Source organism: Herpailurus yagouaroundi, unplaced genomic scaffold (genome assembly GCF_014898765.1).
Source record: "Herpailurus yagouaroundi ecotype Mexico unplaced genomic scaffold, PumYag 186, whole genome shotgun sequence".
Classification (NCBI taxonomy): Eukaryota; Metazoa; Chordata; class Mammalia; order Carnivora; family Felidae; genus Herpailurus; species Herpailurus yagouaroundi.
This window is the reverse complement of record NW_024412417.1, coordinates 9,854,642-9,872,263: the sequence shown is the minus strand read 5'-3', so window position 1 is coordinate 9,872,263 and position 17,622 is coordinate 9,854,642. Positions and strand designations below refer to the sequence as shown.

Sequence of the window (17,622 nt, the reverse complement as noted above, 5' to 3'; positions counted from 1 at the left end):
GGCTCAGGTCATGATCTTGCAGTCCGTGGGTTCGAGCCTAGAGTCAGGCTCTGTGCTGACAGCTCAGAGCCTGGAGCCTGCTTCAGATTCTGTGTCTTCCTCTCTCTGCCCCTTCCCCGCTCGTGTTCGGTCTCGGTCTCTCTCTCTCTCAAAAATAAACATTAAAGAAAAAAATAACAAAAAAAATGAGCATGTTTCTGATTTCCTTTGCTATCAAAAATAATACCAAAATATCCTTGTTCACATGTCTTTGAGCAACTGTGACTGTTTCTGATTCCTAAAAGTTGACACATAATGACAGCTTACCTATTGGTCCGATTTTACATTTTTGGTGCTGGTACATTTTGGAAGCTCTGTGCTTCCTATTTTGAATAATCCTTCACTGGACATTTATATCAAGGTCCAACGTTCACAACAAAAAGATTTCTAAATTAGAACCGTTTATTGCTCTCTGTTGCAAATTGAGCTTACAAGGTCGCACTAACACCGCCACTTAAGAGGTGAGTTTGGGGAAGCCAGCGCGGGGGCGCCACCGTTCTCCGAGAGGCCGGCAACTTGGGCGAAGACAGGGGAGGGCACACAGCTGCTTCGGCCAGCGCGGAACTGACGCGGGAAGGTAGACCCGGGAGCCGAGGCGCAACGAAGTCTTCCTCGAGTCTCCCCACGAGCCGCGGCTTCGGTACAGACGAGTTCAGCGGCAGCAAGACCGTGAATCCAGCCGCCTCTTCTCACCGCCCCTCCCGCCTCACCCTCAGTCGGCTTCTCTAACTCCCGCCCCGTTCGGCGTTCCTCGAGCTGGGAGCAACACACTAACACACCTTTAAGTCCCGCAGCAAGAGAAGGCACAGAACCCCACCACCACTCTAACTGGCTGTACTAACAGCGACCTGCAGCAGCCCTCCTCTTCTTGCCCTGCCCCTTCCGCTTGTGGCTTGCTTCCGGTTCCGGCGTCCCGGCTTTGCAGAGAAGAGCTTTGCATTGTGGGAACTCTTTCCTTTCTCTCTCCCGGCCATTTTGGCGGTTGCTTCTGGTGAGTGGGCTTTGCGGGGCCGAGGTGCGGGCCGCACTGGCAGCGCAGTGAGTTGCTCTTTGGAGTTCCGATCCTAAACAACCTGTCCTGTCCTTTGTACGTACTAGGTTGGGTCCGCCCCGCACCTAAGGCAGGAAGATGGTGGCCGCAAAGAAGACGGTGAGTGAAGCGGGGCAGGGCCGGAAGCCGATTCACGTGGAGGAATGTCTAGGCCGGGGTGGGCCGATCTGAGCACACCGGGGAGACAGCATGCTCACTGGCTTGGAGGGACCCGAGAGGAAACCGAGCGGTCCTCTCAGTGACTTGGGACCCTAGACTTAGGAGGTTTTTCTTAAAGGGGTCAGCTTCCAAAAACTGGATTCTGTTTTGAGATGGTTAAAAACAAGGCCTTCAGGTCCGTGTTAAATGTTTGCTTTGTAGAAAAAGTCGCTGGAGTCCATCAACTCTAGGCTCCAACTCGTTATGAAAAGTGGGAAGTACGTGTTGGGGTACAAGCAGACTCTGAAAATGATCAGACATGGCAAAGCGAAACTGGTCATCCTCGCCAACAACTGCCCAGCCTTGAGGTAATCAATCCAAGGAACCTTGAGTGTGTGTATCGTCCACTGCATATTCATCGAAGTGAATATCCAGGAGTGTAAGCTTGGGCAATCGGGGTAGCACTAACTCGGCTTTATGTAAAATTTGTTTTAGGAGCGAGCACCTGCAGAAAATTTACGGATGCTTCTGTGGTGTTTGGGTCTTGAACCCCCCCCCCCCCCATGGGGTTTTGTCTTTGTAAGCTTATATTTTGGAGAAGTGTGGCAAGAAGGGGAAAAACCATGGAACGTCAAACTTTGAGGGAGGCACAGAAATTTGTTTTTCCATGTATTTTGTGTCATGCCTTTTTGGTCATTCTTGAAAAGTACTCCGTTTTGGGGCGCCTGGGGGGCTCAGTCGGTTGAGCGTCCGACTTCGGCTCAGGTCATGATCTCGCGGTTCGTGAGCTCCGCGTCGGGCTCTGTGCTAACAGCTCAGAGCCTGGAGCTGCTTCCGATTCTGTGTCTCCCTCTCTCTCTCTGCCCCTCCCCTGCTCATGCTCTGTCTGTCTCTCTCTCTCTCTGTCAAAAATAAATAAACATTAAAAAAAATTTTTTTAAAGTACTCCGTTTTGGGGGCTGCCTGGGTGGTTCAATCAGTTAAGTGTCCGCTCTTCATTTTGCTCAGGTCATGATCTCAGGGTTAGTGGGTTAGTGGGTTCCAGCCCAGCATAGGGCTCTGTGCTGACAGTTTGGAGCCAGCTTGGGATTTTTTCCCTTTCTCTCTGCCCCTCCCCTGCTCTCTCACTCTCTCTCAAAAATAAGTTTTTTTAAAAAGTACTCCCATTTTTTTAACTTGTTACAGTATAGTAAAACTAAGGTAAGAAAAGCTCAGGCTGGTGTGGAGCTACAGATTCCTAGTTCCCCAAGTTTTTGCTTGACCTCACTGTTTTGAAATTGAACTTAGCATGGAAAATAAGTTAAAGAGACTTGGACTGTACAGAATATAAGCCATGTGATCAGTCCGTTACACTGCATTGAGTTTTTTCTGTGGTAATGCGTAACCTCGTGGCATTTTATATAGGGTGTCTGTACATAATTGGCTTGCCTGGAGTGCTCTGTCCTCCATCCCATCCCATGGTTTGGTCTTCAGGCTTACCTTCTATATCAGTGCTTCTCAAACGTGAATGTGCACACAATTACTGGTAATCTCATTAAATGCAGTTCTGATTTAATGGGTTTGGGATGGGACCTGACATTATGCATTTTTTGTTAATTTTTTTTTTTTAATGTTTATTTTTGAGAGACCAAGTGAGAATGGGGGAGGGGTAGAGAGAGACACACACACAGAATCTGAAGCAGGCTCCGGGCTCTGAGCTGTCAGCATAGAGCCGGAAGCGGGGCTCAAACTCACAAACTGAGAGATTGTGACCTGAGCCAAAGTCAGCCGCTTAATGGATTGAGCCACCCAGGTGCCCCTGAAATTTTTTAAATGTTTATTTGTTTATTTGGAGAGAGAGAGAGTGCCCAGGAGCAGGAAATGGGCTAGAGAGAGGGAGAGCAAGAATCCCAAGCGGGCTCCCCACTGTCAGCGCAGAGCCCTACCAGGGGCTACGAACCATGAAATCATGAGATAGATTGTGACCTGAGCTGAAATAGAGTCAGTGGACACTTAACCATTTGAGCCACCTGGGTGCCTCTGACATTAGGCGTTTTTAACAAGCACCCACACTACTGCTGGTCTGTGGATCCATATTTTGAGTAGTGGCAAGGTTCCGTTAGGACTCTTCTAATTTGTAAAACCATTAATGTTTGTCTACTCAATTGACGCAGAAATGTTAACTTTATGTAAGTAGTATCATTCCCCATCTAGGATTCAGAGCACCAGAGAGTGATAAAAGTGATTTATCTTTTTTTTATAATTTTTTAAAGTTTATTTATTTTTGAGAGAGCACTAGCGGGGGAGGAGCAAAGAGAGGGAGAATCCGAAACAGGCTCCGCGATGTTAGCACAGCCCAATACGGGGCTTGAACTCAACAAACCTTGAGGTCATGACCTGAGCTGAAACCAAGAGTCCAACGCTTAACTGACTGAGCCACCTGGGCATCTCCAGAAATAGTTTATCTTTGAAACATAACACAGGTTTGGATTCTGGAACCTCCACTTACTGATCTGTGCCTGGATGTCTTTATTAGTTAAAAAAAAAAAAAATGAGTATGTTTTACTTCAGAGGTTATTGTGGGATTATGTAAAGTGTCTGATGTGTAGTAAATGCTAAGTAAATATTTTTATTTCACATCCTGCCCTCTTTTCCATAAGCATAGTTATGGTCTTAAACATAGGTATTCAGAAGATATTTGCTGGGTGTCCCATTTCTTAGAAAAGACCAAAGGAAAGGATGGTTTGTATTGGCTAATGGATATGATACTTTTTTTAGGGTGATTATTGATTTGATGACTGTTGGAAGTTAAAACTTCTGAGGGAAATAGTAACATTTAATCTGTCAGTCATTTGGTATGGCATTTATTTATTTGTCTTTTGTTTACCAAAGGAAATCTGAAATAGAATACTATGCCATGTTGGCCAAAACTGGTGTCCATCACTACAGCGGCAATAATATTGAATTGGGCACAGCATGTGGGAAATACTACAGAGTGTGCACACTGGCTATTATTGATCCAGGTATGTTTTTTAAGTCATAAAAGAATTTTCCCTTTATAATGTAATTACAAGTACTCTTTGGTATACAAATATCTTTGCTAACTAGGTTCAGATATTCAGAATATGGATATATAGCAAGGTATATCCTGTAGTTTTATTTCACGGAAAATTGATAACGGATATAAGTACGTTATGATAGGTCTTGGTGTAAATGAAGTTTTTTGTACTTTGAGCTTATGAAAATTGTTTGAAGCCCTTAAAATTTAGGACCTTGGTAAAGGTGAAATTATAAAGGGGGGAGGAGGGATCAAATGAAATAGTAGAAAGGAATCCTTACTGGCTGCCTAAGGGCGGATGGGTAAAGATTCAGTTGAGAAAAAAGTGGCTACAAATACAGATCATGTTATATTTTAGAACTTAGGAGTTTTTAATTAATTCATAAAAGACTGCGAATATTCTCGCTGTTCTGATTTTGTAATAATCAGGGCAGGCTAAACATTCGCTATATTAAGACCATGCATGTGTCCCCAGACTTAGTTCTTTCCCTAGGTCTGGTTTTATCGATGCTGGTGATAAACCAAGTCTGACTTACATGATGCATCCATGGAAAATGTCTGTGACTCTAGGTATCTGATCATCCTTGAGAAATGACAGCAAAGCTAGTGTAACAACTTTTGAAGATAACCATTGCCAATGTGATGATTACCAGTTGCCATTAAACAAATTGTAAAACTGTTACGTCTTATTTTCTAGGTGATTCTGATATCATTCGAAGCATGCCAGAACAGACTGGTGAAAAGTAAATCACGTAAAATTTTTCGTTAATAAAATTGGCTAGAGCTTGTTTTAAAAACTGTATTCATTTCCGTTATTTTCTTTGTATCTTTCTGTTCCCATACATTTTCCTGAAGATAGAATTTGAGAGGATGAGGCACTTAGATACGTTGGCAAGACTCGGGTTAATAGCTATACATCCCAGGTGCCATTTTCCTTTTTATAAAGGGAGTGCAGAGTTCCTTTCCTATACTAGATTTTTAAGAGATTCCAATCTTGGAATATTGTTGGCATTTTTTGTTTGAATATGTTTGAGAGGCAGCAAAGATCAATACCCAGAATTTAACCAGAATTGCAATTCATAAGGCAGCTTACATCTACAAATGAGTAGCAGAGAGGATTAAATGAAATATCCTCACCCGAAATGTTTTCAGTCTGAGAAAAGTTCTATTGAACTTTAATGAAGAAGGATTTTTCCAAAGGGTGTGTAGTGGTTCAGGTAGAAGAAATGTACTTAGAGCCCCTCAGAATAATCCCAGGTCTTCAATAAGTGCTAAATCCAGTTGCCCAACATTTGTTTTATATAATTTTATTCCTGGAAGATAGCACTGAAGTGTTTGGTGTTCAGATTTTTAGGAAGGTGCATACTACATCTTCCATGTATGTCCATTGGAACCCTTTTCCCACATTTCCCTTGGAACATTCTCAGTTAATTTAGGGAAAAATACTGTAGATTTATCTTGATTTACAGAGTCAAATGTTGCTGGTGGGGTATACTGCATGCAGTGCTGTGCTCTAAGGCTGCAAAAGTGTCAGAAATAACCACATCATATCGTTTGGACTTCAGATGATCCAACTCTTGTACTACCCAAAACCGGGTGGTAGATGAGTGAGACCTTGATGAGGCTGGCAATATGGTCTGGAATGTCACAAGACTTTTTTTTTTGTTTGTTTCTTTTGGGAACTGAGCATGCCAGTGGGGGAGGGGCAGAGAATCTTAAGCAGGAGCCACACCACCTGCCCGAAATCCAGGGCCTTGGGGCTCCATCTCAGGAACTGCAAGATTGTGACCAGAGCAGCCTGACATTTCACCCACTGAACTGCCGGGCACCCCTGAGGCTTTAATTGCTATGGTAACCATGGGTGGGTCAGATTCCCAGTTTCATAGAAGGGGGAATGGGTCTCTTTCAAGATAACATAATTTTAGTTTATGTCTGGAATTTGATGTTATGGATACCATGTGAAGAGTAGCTGTTACCAACTAGTCGCTCAGTATTTCTCAGTTTGGGAGCACTACTGACATATTTCAGTAGGATAATTCTTTGTTGTGGAGGACTGAATACTGCAGGATATTTCTTATTCATGTTTCTTCCATATTGTAATGACACCCCCAAATGTTACCCCATGTTTTCAAAGTAGCATCTCCTGGCCAAGAGCCACAGAGATATGAAAATCTAAAAATTTTTAATGTTTTTTTAATGTTTTATTTTTGAGAGAGAGTGAGTGGGGGAGGGGCAGAGTGAGGGAGACACAGGATCTGAAGCAGGCTCCAGGCTCTGAGCTGCCAGGACAGAGCCTGATGCAGGGCTCAAACTCATGAACTGTGAGATCATGACCTGAGCTGAAGTTGGACCCTTAACCGACTGAGACACCCAGGTGCCCCTGTAAATGTTCTTAAGTGCTCCTATCTTCACATCCAGAGACTGGTATCCCCCAGGTGGTTTAAAATGTTTGAAATCTGTCAGATAAGACTTGCTTGGTCAGACTACTGCTGGTCTCTAATGCCATTAGTCTGTTCCTTAGTTAAAAATGGTTGCCCTTGGTTAAGGAAGTTTGTGGTGCTTATTTTCTACTTGATAAATTTTGCCTTTCAAATTGAGCTTGCAGCTACTTGGGTTATTTTTGGATTATTTTTCCCTCCAGTTTGACCAGTTACAATTTAGTTAAGGGGTGTACCTGAAAGAATACATTGTTGCCAATACCAGGGTACCATTTCTTTGTAAGGATTCTGTTGCAGGACTTGTGGCTGCAGGCATTTTGGAGCGATGGCTTTTAGGAAATAATTGGTGATTTTTAGGGGCTTTCTAGGTAGTGATAATATGCTCTAAGGTCATTCGGCTTTTGCCTTTTCTTTATATGTGCTTTTTGTGCACTCCTTGTTTTAAGCAAGAAAGGAATTTACAGTTCAGAGAAAACGAGTTTAAAGCTAGTAGATAGGAAATGTATCTCACCCATTCTGGCCTGGGACAGCTGTGATGAAGTGCCATTAAAATGCTGCCAGAATTGGAGAAAATACCACTGGTCAGGAAGATCTGGGAAGGTCTAAGTTGGCATTTTTACATGTAATTTTCCGATTATAATCAAAGTAATGTGTTTGGCTAGGAAGCTCTCTTATGCAGGGGATTGTGGGAAATTCCAGCCAAATGGATTTATTCCATACTTGTCCTGAGTTGTTACGTCTGGAGATAAAAATGTCCGAAAGAAGAGGTTGGTCATTGTGGAGTGTATTAATTGTAATCAGTGTGGTATGGTGGCAGGGGCAAAAGGTACGTAGAGAAGAAAACAAACTTGAGGCTGGTGGCCATGAATGCAATGAGTTGGGCCTTCTGGAAGATCTGGTTCATGGAAAATTCTCTTTGCTTTGTTGCAAATCTTAACTTCCAGCTGCCCCTTAGATGTATGCTCCCCCTGTGTGCAGAGGCATCTGGTTTCCCTCCCCTCCTTTTCCAGGCCTACTCCAACATCCTCTTCCAGTCTAGATGGGGTGCCTCTGAGTTACCATGGAACCTTTTTTTATAACATTAGCCACATTTGTTTCTCATTAAACTAAGATCCTAGGGGACAGAGACTCTGCATTTTCAACTCTGTTACCACTTAGGAGTTCAATCAAACAGGGTGAATAATGACTTTAGGGTTTAAACATTGAATTCTCATTGATATGCTTGTGGCTTTCTAGGCCAGAATTTCATCTTTGTCTTGTTTATAGTAGGTCTTGAACATCTTGTACATTTACTATAATTTACTATTCCTGTCTCTTTGCTTCAAAAGGTAATTTAGGAGTAGGAACCTTCCAAAGTACTTTCCTCAGGGTAAGGTAAGCAAAGAATTCATTTGCTCAACATATACTTAAATTACCTTCTTTGTGTCAGATAATTCTAGGAGGCTGAAGAATAAAAACATAAGTAGTGTACATGTTAAACCATTTAATCCTCTTGACAATCCATTGAGATAGTACCGTTAGTCCCATTTGACAGATGAAGAAAGCAAGGCCTGGAAAACTCACACAAATAATGAAACCTGAATGCAAAACTTTTAACACCTGAGACATATGTACAAATAACAAAACAAGGAAAATGGGGAAGTATTTCAGATTCTAGATAATCTTAAATATCTTGGATTAATATGTAAATGTGATGAATTGGTTGGAGACCTTTTTTTCTTATGAAGGCATTTTCCTTCCCAATATGAAGAAAGTTGAAAACCTTATGATGAAATGTATTCAATAGCTAAAAATGAAGTGGGGGGAGGTACAGTCTAGAGCCACTAGGGGGAGCAGGGACTCAACAAAAAGTGAAGTACAACTGTGCCAAGGAAGCAATGCCTGAACTAGAAGTGTATCTCAGAAGGTAAGGCCAACCCAAATCAATACTTCCTCATGAAAACCTGTTTTCAGGGTCAACTGGATGACTCAAATACAAATATAAACTGAGGTTTGATACTTTGAACCACACAACTTTTATACTTAAATTCCAGTGATTTTCAGATAGGATTGAAGCTTAGATGTTCTCACTCTACCACACTGCCTTTTGGGAGGACATTCTGATGAAAACACTCATTTTAAAATATTTAAACAAGCATACTAAAGGTGTTTCATTTAAAAAGCATCATTTGGCCTCAAATACAGTAGCTTCCATGGGAAGGATGTCATGTTGGGGGTCTTCATTTCTTCATGAAGTTGTTACCTGTATTGTTTCCTGCTGCTCTAAGTGCTTTGAAAGACTTGATGTCTCCTTTGACCCTTATATTCCAACTTTCTTATTTTCTCAGGGATGTGAGATCATGCAGTCATGACCAGAAACCAAGAGCCAGATGCCCAACAGACTGAGCCACCGGGTTCCCTGATTTATTTTTTTCTTTTAGTAGGCTTCACACCCAGTGGGAGCCCAATGCAGGGCTCCAACTTATGACCCTGAGATCAAGACTTGAGCTGAGATCAAGAGTCAGATGCTTAGCCTAATAAGCCACCCAGGTGCCCCTAGTACATTCCTTTTATTTTTAAATTATTTTTATTTTTTTTAGTACATTCCTTTTAGATGGATAGTAGTTCTGAGGTATGGACTGTGCTACAATTTGACAGTTCTCTTTGTGATGATGATTAGGTTATTTCTAATTTGTAAATTCGAGTAACATTCTGTACAGGTTTCCTTGCCTGTATGTGCTAAAGTCCTCTAGTTAGATGCTGGTAAGTGCAGTTGCTAGAGTGCAGGGTTGTGGGCATTTTTAGTTTCACTAAAGTGTCCATTTGCACGAGCATGCCCGTTTGCATTCTCGCTAGTAGTGTACAAGAGCTCCATTTTTTACATCCTTGTCATACATACTAATTTTTGCCAAGCTGATTGTTTTAACTTGCATTTTCCTGATTGCCAGCAAGTTTAAATATTTTTTGAGAGAGAGGGAGAGTGTGTGGAGGAGGGCGGGGAAACAGAATCCTAAGCAGGGTCCATGCAGCACAGAGCCTGACGTGGGGCTTGATCCCACGACCCTGGGATCATGATCTGAGCTGAAATCCAGAGTCGGACCCTTAACCAACTGAGTCACCCAGGTGCCCCAAATACTTTTTTTCAAATGCATATTGACCATTTCCCATATACACATACCTTGTGTTTAAAGTTAAACTAGGAATATTTACACAGAATACCATCCTCTGAAGTGGTGAACTTTAATACTGTATAAAAAAAAAAAATCCCAACTTGTTAATTCAAGTACATACGTTCTATGATTTTATGCATACATCCATATACATATATCAAGGTAAAAGTCCAATACAAAAAAATAGCTTTTCCTATGGCCAGTGTTCTACAGAATTCAGACTGCAAACTATTTTGTAGTCAAATGAGATTGCAACACACTAAGGCAGGACAAGGCAAAAGCAAATCAGGTCCACAGTATGTTACAGAATATCTTGCATAGGTTACTTGCTCTCACTTGATAATCGCATTTTAGGATTCTGAAGGATTTTTCTTTCTCAATAAATGTATACAAGTTAGTGTACACTTTTTGTCTTTGTTCTATAGCAAACCAGCTCTCTCAGTACTACTTATGTTTTACTTGACAACCTAGAAGTAACAACAGCCTGAGCTTTGGGGCTCCGAACTGCTTTAACTGTCAGCCTTGATACGATGTACAAATATGTAGAGCATTTCAAATCCTCATTTGTATCTCAGGCGATTTTCCAGGGCTTCCATCCTCCGTGTCATTTCTTCTAGTAAATCTCAAATTAAGGAAGAGGAATCTGAATTGCCTGTTTTTATTTACATTCAAATACAAACTTGATATACCTACATAAAAATTTGTCCTGAAAAATAAAAATTTTTCCACTTCTGTTAAGTTTTTTAAAAGTTCATTCATTTTTAGAGAGCGACAGAGCATGAGTGGGGGAGGGGCAAAGAGAGAGGGAGACACAGAATCCGAAGCAGGCTCCAAGGCTCTAACTGACAGCACAGAGCCCAACATGGGGCTCAAACCCATGGACCATGAGATCATGACCTGAGCCAATGTCAGATGCTTAATCAACTGAGCCACCCAGGTGCCCCTCTGTTAAGAATTTTTAAACTCTGACTTGAGGTTTTCATTTAACACATGCTATCAACACTATAAATCTCTTTCAGGTTAAATGTTTCTTTAACATCAAAGCCAGAGAGTTCAGTTAAAATTCTTTCAGAAAAATATTTAATTCTACTCACATCTGTGTGCTTGTAAAGTAGTTTGCCACAGCACACCTTTGGGAGCCAGAGTGATAATGTTGGGAATGTGAAGAGAAGGATGAGGCCTTAGTAAATAATGTCAGGAAAGAACAGAGATTGGGTAGTTTTCACCCATGATGCCAGATACAGCAAAAAGGTAGCAGCCTTGAAGTCTTAAGACCTATGCTCTTTTTTTTTTTAACCTAATGTTTATTTTTGAGAGAGAGAATGTGAACAGGGGAGGGGCAGAGAGAGAAGGAGACACAGATTCGGAAGCAGGCTCCAGGCTCTGAGCTATCAGCACAGAGCCCGATGTGGGGCTCAACTCAAGCACAGTGAGATCGTGACCTGAGCCGAAATGGACGCTTAACGGACCGTGCCACCCAGGGGCCCCTATGCTCTTTTATATGTAACTTCCTTAGTCAACTTCTGAAACACCCTCAGAAGTGGGGTGGGAAAAGGCAGAGGAGAGGGGCATTAGAACAAGCATTTGTCTTCACGTAAGCTCCTTAATCCCCTCCACCCATCCCCTTGGTGACAGAGTGAGAGCCTGGATTCATCACCCACGTTAACCACTGTCAGGTTGTTTTACTTGAGGGAGCATATTTCCAGCTTTCAGAAAGGGAATTGCTACATCTGTTCCTTATTATATCAACCCATTGGCACAGAGATAGTTCAGGATTCAACCATTTCCCTATAGGCTAATTGATGCATGTGGAGATAGACATCAGCCAGCTTTAGTAAGCTTACTGTAATTTGAAGTTCAGAGCAGCTGGCAGTATAAAAACACTGAATCCTCATTTCTCCATTCTCTCAAAGCATTCCTTTTATTTGTAATAATTGGTTTAATGAATCATTGGACCCTGCTGTTCCCTTGATAGCATGTTTCATCTTAGAGTGCTGATATAAAAGATCTCTGCTGCCAAACAAACAAACAAAAATCCCTAGTCTTCTAGAAACTACACACTGACCAACTGTGGCTGCAGTATGGCTTGGGGCCAAAGGAAAGGTCTGGAGTTCAGATGGAGTTTGAAACCTCTTCAGTCCACATTCTTTGCCTGTACTTACTGTACCTTTGATGCACATCAGACCCAGTACATTTCCTTTTCCTCCCAGCAGAGAGGCAGTTAAATTTTCAGTCTGTTTTCTCTTTACTTTGCAGACTTTTACTTTCCTGGCAGACTGGCCTTCCTGCTAAACCCCTAGAACAGCAGATAGCAACTACGTGCTTGACCCTGGCTACGAAGCTTGGCTTGCCCTTGGCTCTGAAACACCTATCAGGTTGCTTAAGTAAAAAAGCCTTTCTGGGAGTTCACTACTCTTGACTTCATGGAAATAGTTTCATTTGATATACACCCACAAATAGTATTTGTGAAGTTTGGTAAGATTCTTTGCATTGCACATAGAAGCATAATATTAGAAAAGGATATAGCGTTGTGTTAACTTTCTCACTTCTTCATTTGCAAGGTTCTGGAACATTATTAGGTTTTCACATTTGCACTGATCGTGTTTTTCTTCCAAAGGACTTCCTGAGAAAGCACACGGAAAGTGTTCACTCACCTCTATAACCCACCAGGCTTCCCAGATGCATAATAATAGGACTGAATCAGCATACGGAAGAAACCAAAATGAAGGAACTGTTCAACTTTTTCCGCACAGCCAGATCCAGTAAATACCAGGAAAGGGCCGTGTACACTTCCAACACTGCCCTTCGTGTGGACTGCAGGGAAGGCTGCCCCAGTTTCTTCCAGTTAATTTTTTTTGAGTTCTCATTTTACTTAAGCTGTTCTCTTATCCTCTATCCTGGTTCCTCCTCCCTCCTTACTTGTCCTCCTCTCAGCTGAGTTTGTTGGCAAGCTAAGAGGGTGGTATCACGTTCCCTTCTAGTAATACTGTATTTGGAATTACCTGAAGATTTTGTTGAATGGAAAAGCTTTTGTGTGGACCGTGAAACACTGTCTTCTTCAAACAGATATCGGTGTTGCACTGCAAAATTAGAACAGGAAAGTAGGTCTCGGATATTTATGGTGACTGGCTCAGATTCTGTAAAGAGAGAGAAAACTGAAGTCAAACCTGCTTACCACGGTTGTGGTTCTAAGACAGCCATCAGCTGTCTCAGTAAGGTACTTGATGTTCCTAGCATGTAGTACACGGCTTTACTTTGGGGACATACTGTGGCAAAAGACTCAGCAGAGAGGCTATTACCAAACAGGGCTTAAAGTGGAGAGTAAATGTTTCCTATCTGACCAAGGGAAAAAAGCCATAGTTAACGTAATTCAAATCTTACTTTCACTCCTTTACAACTTTTGTCTGAGGGCGGAGGCAACCACCAAAGGTTCTAGAAACACTGCTTTTTAAAATTTACCTATTGGCTTTTTAGGATTTTACCTGTTGGCTGGTGGGCCTTCTTTGGCAGTTCCCCTGCTGGGGAGTCCTGACTTCCGTCGGAGTCTTCCAGAGCTGAGAGGAAAAAGATGACCAACAGGAGTGACAGCTGTCTGCATGCATGTGTGCTCTTTAGGAAACTGGTCCCAGACCAGCTCCTTACCTACCAGCTGTAACCCAGGGGATTTTGGTTTTATTTGGTGACACCAGTTTCAAGAAGCAATTGGTTCCCAGGGTAATCCAAGATCACTCTGGGGGTGTTCCCTAGTAAGAGAAACCTGGACCCCTCAAGTGCATCTTCCTTAAGAATGCCTCCAAAAATGTCATGTCTACAAGGTGGGTGGGGAAGAAACTTAAAGTTGTCCAAGGACTAAGCTCTAGTGGCAAAGGCTCCACTGGACATTCCAGTTTGAACTAAACAGCCTAGAGGTGAAATCAAATCTACTCGCATCAGAAATTGGAAAGGCCTGGGGTGCCTGAGTGGCTCAGTCGGTTAAGCGTCCGACTTTGGCTCTGATCATGAACTCATGGTTCGTGGGTTCGAGCCCCGTGTCGGGCTCTGTGCTGACAGCTCAGAGCCTGGAGCCTGCTTCAGATTCTGTGTCTCCCTCTCTCTCTGCCCCTCCCCGCCTCACACTCTTTCTCTCTCTCAAAAATAAATAAACATCTAAAAAAATTAAAAAAAAAAAAAAGAAGAAATTTGAAAGGCCTTTCCTCCCTGGGTTCCCCCTTCATCTCGTTGTTCTTTCCTTTAGAGGAGTGAAACACATGATTTCGCTTGGGATTTTACTGGTGACTGAACCTGGGACATAAGTAGGGGAGCTGGGCAGAGCTGCTATAGAGAAGCTTCCTGGCCCAGGAGTGCAGTGGAGATAAGCAGAGGGAGCTCTTGGACATAACGGAATCTACATTCTGTAAATAGGAGTGCTCCGTGCAGGAAGGCATTCTTTAAAAATTTGAAATATGAACCCCTTTCCACTCCATCATAGGCATATCCTGAAATTGCGCATCAGCTCTCTGATGTGTATAATGGTTGTTTCGTAGTTAAATGATCATTTCTGTGGGGGTTTTTTGGGGATTAAGTATACTGGTGTGTCAAAAGATTTATCATACTGCTCAGCACGCAGCAAGCACTCATCAATTCTAGCTGTTCCTTTTGTCCTCTCTCTCTCCCGTTCCCCTTTTTGTGCTTAGTGTTTCCAGGCATTACTGGCCCTGAACACCAGGGAGGCACTTTGTTAAGCACTTTGAAGGAAGAGGTTGAGAATTTCTCATTCAGGGGTCCATGCCGTCCTGTGTGATGTGAGGACCTCTCCTATAGGTAAGCGATAGTACCTTCACATATGCCTTTCTTTAGTTTTTCACTTATCTCTCCCATCGTACTGAAGTCTTCGGCATAGAAGAGATGCTTGTCCGTGGGCTCAGAGGCAATCTCTTGTAGTTCTTCCTCAATAGCTTTTCCTACCCCGACAGCATACATAGTTATACCTAAGTTGCAGAGCAAATTAAGAACAAGGTAGTTAGAGCTGTGCTCCCGGGGTCTGGAAGTTGTCTGTACGGCACCCAGAGCCAGGTGGGGATTAAGTGGTGTGACTTGAGGGGTCCATGTCCCGCTCCCTTTGTTTCTCCACCATTTCTGTTTTGGCCCTACGGAAAACAATGAGGGGTTTCCAAGAGGGAGGAAGGTGAAACCTCTAGGGGAAGTTGGGAGCTAGACCACCAACCTGTTGCTCAGCTCAGGGCAAGGTCATTTAACAAACCTTCAGCTTCTGCCTGAATTAGCCTTAGGGATAGAGTAGAAAAGAGCACTATTTTATGGCTTACTAAATGGGAATCTCTTCGGGGAGAATTCTAAGAAACAGGTCAATTTATGACCTTCTAACCTAGATTCTACTTCTCCAAGGTACAGGACAGGATCCTTAAAGGAGGGGGTGGGAGGGCGGGGCAGGGGAAGCTGCTCTCCACTCACATCTCTTGGAAGGACAAAGCCTTATGAGGGGTGCTAAACTGAAAAGGGAAAGCTGCAGACCAGTGGAAATCCCCAAAGTGTGAGAGAAAGAACAAACCCAAGTACCAACCTTAGATTTCAACAGGGACATGAAATTGCTCCAAAAGCTTTTCTAAACAACAGAAATCACTAGACTGCCTTCCTCCATAGGTGCTTCACTTGAAAGTAAAACATGGTAAGAACTTAAATTCTGCCTGATTTTCAACATTTTTTTAGCACTGATATCTTGCTCTGGCTAATTCATTAGGCTAGATTTTTTTTTTTTTTATTTTAAATATACATAAAAATGGCTCTTTAAGCCAAGGGGAAAGAGTTATGTCTTGTTCTAAGTCTGTATAAGGTCAATAGGCGAGTTCAACATATTTGTCCAGGAGCCCAGTGACCTGATCAAACTCCCTAAAAAGGAGAACTACTATTTTAAGATTATATTAGCTATGCATAGGAATAATTAAAGTCATCAGAGGATGTCACTTCAGGTAAATCTTGTTGGTTAAAAAGTTTTTTTAATGTTTATTTTTGAGAGAGAGAGAGAGACATAGCGTGATCTGGGGAGGGGCAGAGAGAAAGGGAGACGCAGAATCTGAAGCAGGCTCCAGGCTCTGAGCTGTCAGCACAGAGCCCGATGCGGGGCTCGAACCCACGAACCATGAAATCAGGACCTGAGATGAAGTCTGATGCTTAACTGACTGAGCCATCTAGGCGCCCCATATCTTGTTGATTTTAGAACCAAATTTCACCTACCACTTACCTGTCTTTGGGTGATTTGTGGAAATTTAAGTAGGGGAAAGAGTAAGGTAGATGGGTCTTAATGGGACAAATAAGAGGGCTAACCACTGTCTCTGGAAACAAGATGCTTCCCCGTGTGCACTTTAAAAATGCAGGGTAGAGGTGGGGCACCTGGTCGTGCAGCAGATTCAGCATCCAACTCTTGATCTCAGCTGGCGTCAGGATCTCACAGTTCATGAGTTCGAGCCCCGCATCAGGCTCTGCGCTGTTTGGGATTTTGTCTCTCCTTTCTCTGCCCCTTCCCCCACTTGTTCTCTCTCTCAAAATAAAGAAATAAACTTAAAAAATGCAGGCTAGTGGGGTTCATGGGTTTGACATGAGCTCTAGCAAGCTAGTCTGGAAGCAGAGGAACTGAGTATGAGCAGCCAGTTTCACAGTCCACTCAGATGATTTAGAACAGGACACTTTTTGTGGCTACTATTCTGTTGGGCTAGAGGAAAAGGAGTCAATGTTCTATTCTTGGACAATAGAAAGAGGAGGTACAATACCAATAAAATGGCCTCCTTCACAAAGCATCGCTGAATGTCAGTGTGAGCCAGCCTTTCTGTGGGGAGGAATGGCGTTCACTAACGGGATTGCTAGTACTTTCTCTCCTTGTTCATGGACTCAGATTAGTCACACACGTCCTATGTGCCGTGCCTGGTCAGGGAATGGCTCCGTAAAGTCTTAGGCGAAGGCCTGGTCTGCACACCCTTTCCCCCCTTATAGGACTTGTTAAAGCAATGCACCCTCAACAAGTTCTTAAAGAAAGTGGCTTTCAAGCAAACTGCTGCAAAGTCTCAAGTTTCCTCATCTCCCCGAGGAATCCAGTCACTTCACCTTACGCTACCTCTTTCGACCATCCTAGCTTTTGGGTTTCCTTTTCGGAAGGCCGTATTCCTCTGCCATACTTCACATCTCTGCACAACTCACGTGAGCTCAAGCCTCGTCTCCCCCACCTTAGGCACTGTGCTTGTATGGCTGTGCTTGCCTGAATAAAAGCCTAGAGTGGTAATCTCTTCCAACATTTTGATTTTCTCAGAAGCTAACTTTTGCCTCCTACAAACACAAGAGTGTTCGCTATCAGAAGGCTATTGTGCTTTCAGAGTTCACCTGAAGCACTGGTTTAAAAAAAAAAAAAAGTATCAGCAAAAGTTCCTCCCACCAGGAATCTATTTTTACCGAACTCTTGAGGTGATTCTAAAGCCACCAGACCAGTGTTTGGAAACGGTCATATATCTATCTGCGGTTAAACAGCACATGCAGACTCGCTTCTCTCCCCTGGAGGTCACACACTGGGAAATCGCAGTTGGTGACTACTCAGGAGTGTTTGGTGTCTAGACTAACAGCACAGCCCGCAAGACGCCCGCCTCCCAAGTCCTGGACGCCTGCGGGCTCCCTTTACAGCCTCTAGGTGGCAGTGCAGCACAGGTGAATGAGCACTTGCCGCGAAGCCTCTCCCAGTGCTCAGAGGCTCTCACTCCTGTCACCCACCACCCTTTGACCACCCGGTGAGTT

General features: G+C 43.1%; 2 protein-coding genes and 1 non-coding gene across 7 annotated transcripts in view; 2 read left to right on the top strand and 1 right to left on the bottom strand.

Annotated features, from left to right (window-relative positions):
* Positions 1–948: 948 nt before the first annotated feature.
* RPL30 (ribosomal protein L30) lies at positions 949–5,067 on the top strand. The gene is made up of 5 exons (XM_040494079.1): positions 949–1,030; positions 1,138–1,189; positions 1,451–1,596; positions 4,100–4,230; positions 4,963–5,067. The coding sequence occupies exons 2-5, from the start codon at positions 1,169–1,171 to the stop codon at positions 5,010–5,012; spliced, it is 348 nt and encodes a 115-aa protein (XP_040350013.1). The 5' UTR covers positions 949–1,030; positions 1,138–1,168; the 3' UTR covers positions 5,013–5,067.
* Positions 4,656–4,787, top strand: LOC121043289 (small nucleolar RNA SNORA72). Its single transcript, XR_005796778.1, has one exon. It is a non-coding gene; the product is annotated as a small nucleolar RNA SNORA72 (small nucleolar RNA).
* Positions 5,068–9,903: 4,836 nt separating the features above from the next.
* The window catches only part of MATN2 (matrilin 2), a 130,540-nt gene continuing 122,821 nt past the window's right edge, over positions 9,904–17,622 (bottom strand). For 3 of the 5 annotated variants that reach the window (XM_040494072.1, XM_040494073.1, XM_040494076.1), the window contains 5 exons: positions 14,667–14,819; positions 13,335–13,406; positions 12,855–12,989; positions 12,377–12,475; positions 9,904–10,468 (listed from right to left, as the gene is read on the bottom strand). In XM_040494072.1, the coding sequence (XP_040350006.1) occupies positions 10,413–10,468; positions 12,377–12,475; positions 12,855–12,989; positions 13,335–13,406; positions 14,667–14,819 (515 nt within the window). In that variant the 3' untranslated portion in view covers positions 9,904–10,412. The remainder of the gene's footprint in view (positions 10,469–12,376; positions 12,476–12,854; positions 12,990–13,334; positions 13,407–14,666; positions 14,820–17,622) is intronic. The other 2 variants (XM_040494074.1, XM_040494075.1) reach the window with 1 other exon arrangement.

Bases quoted from the DNA above. Each gene is read 5' to 3' on its own strand.
- RPL30 (XM_040494079.1), top strand. From the start codon at position 1,169: ATGGTGGCCGCAAAGAAGACG. The intron at 1,190-1,450 runs GTGAGTGAAGCG...TTTGCTTTGTAG, and splicing joins TGGTGGCCGCAAAGAAGACG to AAAAAGTCGCTGGAGTCCAT. The intron at 4,231-4,962 runs GTATGTTTTTTA...CTTATTTTCTAG, and splicing joins ACTGGCTATTATTGATCCAG to GTGATTCTGATATCATTCGA.